The following is a 6885-nucleotide window of genomic DNA, read 5'->3' on the forward strand; positions in this document are numbered from 1 at the left end:
GGGGGACAGCGGCGTCAGGGGGTGACCGTCCCCCCCACATGCACCCCAGCCAGCCCCAGGGGCCATGCACGGCACGGGGGACGGGGACGGGGACGGGGACGGGGCCGCAGCGCTGCTCACCAATCTGGGACTGGGCCACCAGCGTGGAGGTGCGGTCACAGAGGGGCGAGAAGGGCAGGCCCAGCTCAGCTTCCTTGTCACCCTGGTAAGAGGAAAAAGCTCCCGATAACCCAGCCGGGGTGGGACACGGAGCAGGGGAGCCCCAAGCAGCTCGGGGACATTACGGGGGACACCAGGGTGGCAGAGCTGCAGCACCCACCCRTTGCAAACCTCCCTTGAGCACGCTGCGGATGTTACTTGGGCTTTCCAGGGGCTGCATCCCGCTGCGGASCCAGGTGTCCGGGACTCTCCGTCACCTGCCCCAGGTCACCCTGCTCAGCCACAAGGGACCCAGGCGTCCGGGAGAGCCTACCTGCCTGAAGAACTCCTCCATGAGGGCTTTGGTCCAGCGGCTGTGCACCGTCCACTGYTTGGTGGGGTGGCTGATGTCGGCGGCGTGCAGCAGCAGGGACAGCACCTTCGATTTATCGATCCTGGGGGCAGGAGGGGGGGCAGGTGGTGAGGCCGGGGAGCGGCCCCACTCGTGCCCCCCCCCCAAAAAAACACGGCCCCGCCACGCAAGCTCGCGCATGTGCAAGCGGGCCCACGTGGGGAGGCATCCCGATCCTGTGTCCCTTCCCGCGGCCACGATGCCGGTAAAAGTCCTGCCTGCAATTTCCGTGTGCGCATGAGCTTGCACAAACATGCATGCACATGCATGCACATGCGTGTGCACACAAATGCATGCACACACACATATATATATTTGCACACACGCCTGCCCTCACAAGCATGTGTGCACATGAATGCACGCACACACGCGCATTCACATGCATGTGCATACGTGCAACACGCACCCACAAACATGCTTCACACGTGCASACACACATACAAACACACAGACGTGGTGGTGCAAGCGTGCATAAGCATGCACGGAGGCGCACACACATGTCCACACGCACGTGCATGCATGCACACCCGCACATGCACATGCACAAGCACGCGGGGTTTTGCACACACGCGTGCACATCCCTCGTGCCCCGCACTCACCGCTCCAGCTGCTGCAGGGAGGTTTTCATGGACTTCACCTGCTGGAAGTGGCAGGACATGTCRGTGGCCAGAACCATCTCGATGACCAAGGCCCGCAGCTCCCTGCGCCGCGCGGAGAAACAGGCACCGTCACGGCCAGCTCCGCGCCCTCCCCAGGGTGCCCGCGTTGGGGACGGGGAAGGGACGGTGGCAGGGGACGGAGCCCTTACGCAAACTCGTCTTTGGTCAGGTTGACGAAGATGTTCATCTCGTCGTCTTGCATCATGCGGAAGACGGCGCTGATGTGGTGGTTCTCCAGCACCGAGCGGTCGTTGTAGAGGATGGCGCAGTCCGACCTGGGGCGGGAGGTGACAGCATGGGCCCAGCACCCGCCGACGGCACCGCACCCATGGGACAGGGGGCCCTGCACGGCCACGGGCAGGCTGAGCCCCCCGCAGGGGACACGAGTGCGGGGATGTCCCCATAGTGCCAGCACATCTGTATCCCTGGTCGTATCGGAGACCCCCCAGGTGTCCCCATGCTGCAGCACATCTGTATCCCTGGCCGTATCGGGGAGCCCCAGGTGTCCTGCGTGTCCCCATGGTGCTGCACACCCGCATCCATGGCTGCATTGGTGACCTCTTGGTGGCCTGCATGTCCCCGTAGTACCAGCACATCTGGATGCCCAGCCATATCAGTGCCACTCAGGTGTCCTGTGTGTCCCCATGGTGCCAGCCCATCTGTATCCCTGGCCATATCGGGGAGCCCCAAGTGTCCTACATGTCCTCACGGTGCCAACACATCTGTTTTCCCAGCTGCATGGGCACCCTGTGTGTCCCCATGGTGTCCACACATCTGTATCTCCAGCCATATCGGTGGCCCCCAGGTGTCCTGCATGTCCCCATAGTGCCACCACCTCTGTATCCCTGGCTGTATGGGTGCACCAAGGTGTCCTCTGTGTCCCCAGGGTGCCAGGTGGCCCTTCCACGCTCCTCAATGTCCCACGTGTCCCCGTGGTGCCAGCAGCAGGTCCCCAGCCCTGCCCGCCGTGGCCGTGCCATGCCACCTGCCCTCACTTGGTCTGGATGTGGAAGCTGTTGGTGGTGCCCGTGTGCTCGTAGTCGTGGATGGCGGCAGCGAAGACGATGGCCAGGACCTCGATCTCCGTCAGGTAGTGCTGGGGGAGAGACAGGCGTCAGGGACAGCGGGCGCCTCGGGGGGGACAGGGACAGGCACCCCAGGGGACACTGAGGAGCACCTTGGTGGGACAAGGTTGGGGACCCTGAGGGGGGACAGGGCTGGTCCAGGGGACGCTCAGCCGCGGGGTCACCTGTGGGGCTCTGCACAGGCATGTGGCCACGCGTGACGGCGCGTGTGTGTGTGCACACATGTGTGTGACCTGTGTGACAGGTGTGTGCGGGTGACAGGGTGTAAGACCCTCCACGTACCCCCGGGTCCCACGGCAGCCCTGACCCGGGGTGACGGAGGTGCTGGGGTCACCCCAGCTCCTGCCCCATCCCCACCCGCTCATCCCTACAGCGTTTCCATGGTGACAACAAGGTCGCTAGGTGGCGCCGTCTCCGTGGCAACCAGCATCACCCAGCTGGGCTGGACCAGCACCGGACACCATCCCAGGGACCAGCGTCGGATACTGTCCCGGGGTACCAGGTCTGGACTGCATCCTGGGCACTGGGAGCCAGCATCAGCCACCGTCCCGGGGACCAGCACCGGACACTGTCCCGGGAACTGGGCACCATTCCGGGCACCAGCACCAAGTGCCAGCACTGGACACCATCCCGGGGACCGACAGCAGACACCATCCCGGGCATCAGCACTGGGTGCCATCCTGGGGACCAGAACCAGGTGCCATCCCGGGGACCGGCCAAGCTCCAGGGACACCCAGAGGTGGGAGAGCACCCGCGCCGTCGCCGCGGCCACGTACCACCATGCCGGTGCGGAGCAGGAAGCAGTGCACGGTCTGGGTGACGTCGGCGGCATGGATCTGGTTGTGGTAGGGGTTCTTGTACTTCCCGTAGCCGGCCTCCAGCGCGTCCAGCAAGGTCATGAGGAACACCGTGGGGATCTGCACAGACAGGCGCACACGCGTGGGTGCACAGTCAAAACGCGCCCGCAGCATCTCCGTGCCGAAGCGCCCAGGCCTGGGTGCACGGTGGGGTGTAGGGGCACCCCGGGCTCACCTTGAAGCGGCTGTTGAGGTTGTGTCGGGTGAAGAGCTCGAAGACGATGGTCCTCAAGGCGTGATCCTCCGTCACCCGGTTCAGCGCGAACACGTCGAAACACCATAGGTCGAGGCTCTGCGGAAAGAGAGGGGGGGCGGCAGCTACCCCAGCGCCGGGGCAGGCGGGGGCTCGGCGGTGCCCGGCAGTGCCCAGCGATGCCCCATGACACCGGCAACACCCGGCAATGCCCAGAGACACCCCGGGGTGCCCGGTGATGCTCGGAAATGCCTGGCGACACCAGCAACGCCCAGTGATGCCCAGTGATGCTTGGCAATGTCTGGTAACACCCAGCAATGTCCAGTGATGCCCAGTAGTGCCCAGCAATGCCTGGCAATACCCAGAGAAGCCCAGCAATTCCCAGCAAAGCCTGGTTATGCCCAGCGATGCCCAATAAAGCCTGGCAATGCCCAGTGATGCTTGGAAATGCCCAGCAGTGTCCAGCAATACCCAGCAATGCCCAGAAATGCCCAGCACTGCCCAGCAATGCCCCGTGATGCCCAGAGATGCCCAGAGATGCCCAACGGTTCCCCGCAATGCCCAGGGATGCCCAGCGATGCCCAGCAATGCCTGGCAATGCCCAGAGGTGCCTGGCAATGCCCAGCAATTCCCAGCAATGCCTGGTTATGCCCAGCGATGCCCAATAAAGCCTGGCAATGCCCAGTGATGCTCAGCAATGCCCAGCAATGCCCAGAAATGTCCCGTGATGCCCAGTGATGCTTGGCAATGCCCAGCAATGCCCAGCGATGTCCAGAGATGCCCACTAGGGCCCAGAGATGCCCAGCAAGACCCAGCGGTGCCTGGCAATGCCCAGCAATGCCCAGCAATGACCCATGATGCCCAGTGATGCCCAGAGATGCCTAACATTTCCCCGCAATGCCCAGAGATGCCCAGCAATTCCCAGCAAAGCCTGGCAATGCCCAGTGATGCTCAGAGATGCCCAGTGATGCCCAGCAATCCCCAGCAATGCCCAGAAATGCTCAGTGATGCCCAGTGATGCTTGGCAATGCCCAGCAATGCCCAGCGATACGCAGCAATGCCCAGCGATGTCCAGAGATGCCCAGTAGGGCCCAGAGATGCCCAGCAAGGCCCAGCGGTGCCTGGCAATGCCCAGCAATGCCCCGTGACACCCGCTGATGCCTGGCAATGCCCAGCAGTGTCCAGCAATACCCAGAGATGCCCAGAAATGCCCAGCAATGCCCAGCAATGCCCCATGATGCCCAGAGATGCCCAGAGATGCCCAACGGTTCCCCGCAATGCCCAGAGATGCCCAGCGATGCCTGGCAATGCCAGGTGATACCCAGTGATGCCCAGCAATGCCCAGTGGTTCCCGGCGATGCCAGACGATGCCAGGCAATGCCCAGTGATGCCCGGCCCTGCCCGGCCATACGAGGGGACGCCTGGCACTGCCCAGCACATCCCAGTGGCTCTGGGTGGGGGGACGTGGCGGCGGTGCCCGCAGCGGGCAGTGCCCAGCTGCTGGCGGGCCGGGTGCCGCATGCCAGGGGGGCAGCTGGCCGGGGGGGGGTGGTGGGGACGCCGGTGCCCCGCGGTACCTTCAGGCAGTTCAGGACCGAGGCGGAGTAGCTGGGCCCCACGGCCGTGTACGTCCGGCGAAACATCCTGCAAGGGAGGCGCGGGCTCAGGGCACGCGTCGGGGCTGGGGGGGGGCAGATGTGGGTGCCGGGGGACCGACCTGGGTGCTGGGGGACATCTGGGTGCCAGGCGACAGACCCTGGGTCCTAGGGGCATCTGGGTGCCATGGGACAACCCCTGGGTCCTGGAGGACATCTGGGTGCCAGGCGACAGACCCTGGGTGCTTGAGCACCAACCCTGGGTGCTGGGGGACAGGTTGGGTGCTGGGGGACAGATCCTAGGTGCCTGGGGACCAACCCTCTGTGCCAGGGGACATCTGGGTGCCAGGGGACAGACCCTGGGTCCTGGGGGGGGCATGTGGGTGCCAAGGAACAGTCCTTCTGTGATAGGAGACCAACCTGGGGTGCCAGGGGACAATCCCTGGGTGCTAGGTGACATCTGGGAACCAGAGGACAGACCCTGGGTGCCAGGGGACCAAGCTGGGGTATCAGGAGACAGACCCTGAGCACTGGGGGACATCCGGGTGCCAGGGCATGTCTAGCTGTCAAGGGACATCTGGGTGCCAAGGGACAGACCCTGCATCCTGGGGGACATGCGGATGCCAGGAGGCAAGCCCTGGGTGCTTGGGCACCAACCTGGGGTGCCAGGGGACAATCCCTGGGTGCTAGGTGACATCTGGGAACCAGAGGACAACCCCTGGGTGCTGGGGGACATGTGGATGCCAGGGGACATCTGGGCACCAGGAGACAGCCCCTGGGTCCTGGAGGACATCTGGGTGCCAAGGGACAGCCCCTAGGTCCTGGAGATCTGGGTGCCAAGGGACATCTGGGTGTCAAGGGACAGACCCTGGGTCCTGGAGATCTGGGTGCCAGGGGACAGACCCTGGACGCTGGAGGAGATCTGGGTGCCAGGGGACATCTGGGTGCCAAGGGACAGACCCTGGGTCCTGGAGATCTGGGTGCCGAGGGACAAACCCTGGGCGCTGGAGGACATGTGGATGCCAGGGGACGTTTGAGGGCGAAGGGACAGGCCCTGGGTCCTGGAGGAGATCTGGGTGCCAGGGGCCACCCCCACCTYCCTGGTGCCACCCAGGGTCCCCCGCCGCCCCCAGCGAGGCACCTCTCGACRAAGATGCCGGCCTGCACGGCGTGGACGATGCTGCGGAACTTGGGCTTCTCCTCGGAGCGGCGGCCCTTGGCCCGTGCCTGCTGCGTGAAGGTGGAGGCCAGCCAGTCGCGCACCTCCGAGGGCACTGCGTCCGAGCGCATCTCCTGCAGCTCGTCCTCCGTGTCCAGGATCTGCCTGCGGAAGGCAGCGCCGGGAGGTTCGCGCGGGACCCACTGGCGCCGGCCACCGCCGCCACCACCTCCGCCACCAACGCCACTGCCGCACCTCGTCTCGTCAATGTAGACGGCCTCAAGCAGCGACGCTGTGTACTCCAGGTTCCTCTTGAGCTCCTCCAGGTTCACCTCGCCCGTCTCCAGCTGCTTCACCATGTAGCGGAGCCTGCAAGGCACTGGGGTCGGCACGCGCGCCGGGGTGCTGGGACGTGGGCGTGCAGGCAGGGAGCTGCGCCAGCGGCACCCGTGCAGCCACGCACCGGGCTGTGCACGCCCCCTGCACACTTGTGTGCACCCATGATGGTAGACACACCTAGAACCCATGCACAGGCTTGTGCACGCGTGATGGTAGACACACCTAGAACCCATGCACAGGCTTGTGCACGCCCCCTGCACGCTTGTGTGCACGCGTGTTGGTAGACACACCTAGAACCCATGCACAGGCTTGTGCACGCCCCCTGCACACTGGTGCGCACACGTGATGCTAGACACACCTAGAACCCATGCACAGGCTTGTGCACGCATGATGGTAGACACACCTAGAACCCATGCACAGGCTTGTGCACGCCCCCTGCACGCTTGTG

The 6885-nt window shown here is 64.7% G+C and overlaps 1 protein-coding gene across 1 annotated transcript in view; it reads right to left on the reverse strand.

Annotated features, from left to right (window-relative positions):
* PDE1B (phosphodiesterase 1B) overlaps nucleotides 1–6463 on the reverse strand; it is a 7768-nt gene extending 1305 nt beyond the window's left edge. The window contains exons 1-10 of the mRNA XM_026085369.1: nucleotides 6354–6463; nucleotides 6081–6263; nucleotides 4922–4988; nucleotides 3327–3443; nucleotides 3071–3211; nucleotides 2205–2305; nucleotides 1359–1484; nucleotides 1150–1251; nucleotides 473–593; nucleotides 121–202 (exon numbers count right to left, since the gene is read on the reverse strand). Coding sequence (XP_025941154.1) covers nucleotides 121–202; nucleotides 473–593; nucleotides 1150–1251; nucleotides 1359–1484; nucleotides 2205–2305; nucleotides 3071–3211; nucleotides 3327–3443; nucleotides 4922–4988; nucleotides 6081–6263; nucleotides 6354–6457 — 1144 coding nt within the window. The 5' untranslated portion in view covers nucleotides 6458–6463. The remainder of the gene's footprint in view (nucleotides 1–120; nucleotides 203–472; nucleotides 594–1149; nucleotides 1252–1358; nucleotides 1485–2204; nucleotides 2306–3070; nucleotides 3212–3326; nucleotides 3444–4921; nucleotides 4989–6080; nucleotides 6264–6353) is intronic.
* Nucleotides 6464–6885: the final 422 nt, after the last annotated feature.

This window comes from Apteryx rowi, unplaced genomic scaffold (assembly GCF_003343035.1).
Source record: "Apteryx rowi isolate R43461 unplaced genomic scaffold, aptRow1 scaffold_665, whole genome shotgun sequence".
NCBI classification, from domain to species: domain Eukaryota; kingdom Metazoa; phylum Chordata; class Aves; order Apterygiformes; family Apterygidae; genus Apteryx; species Apteryx rowi.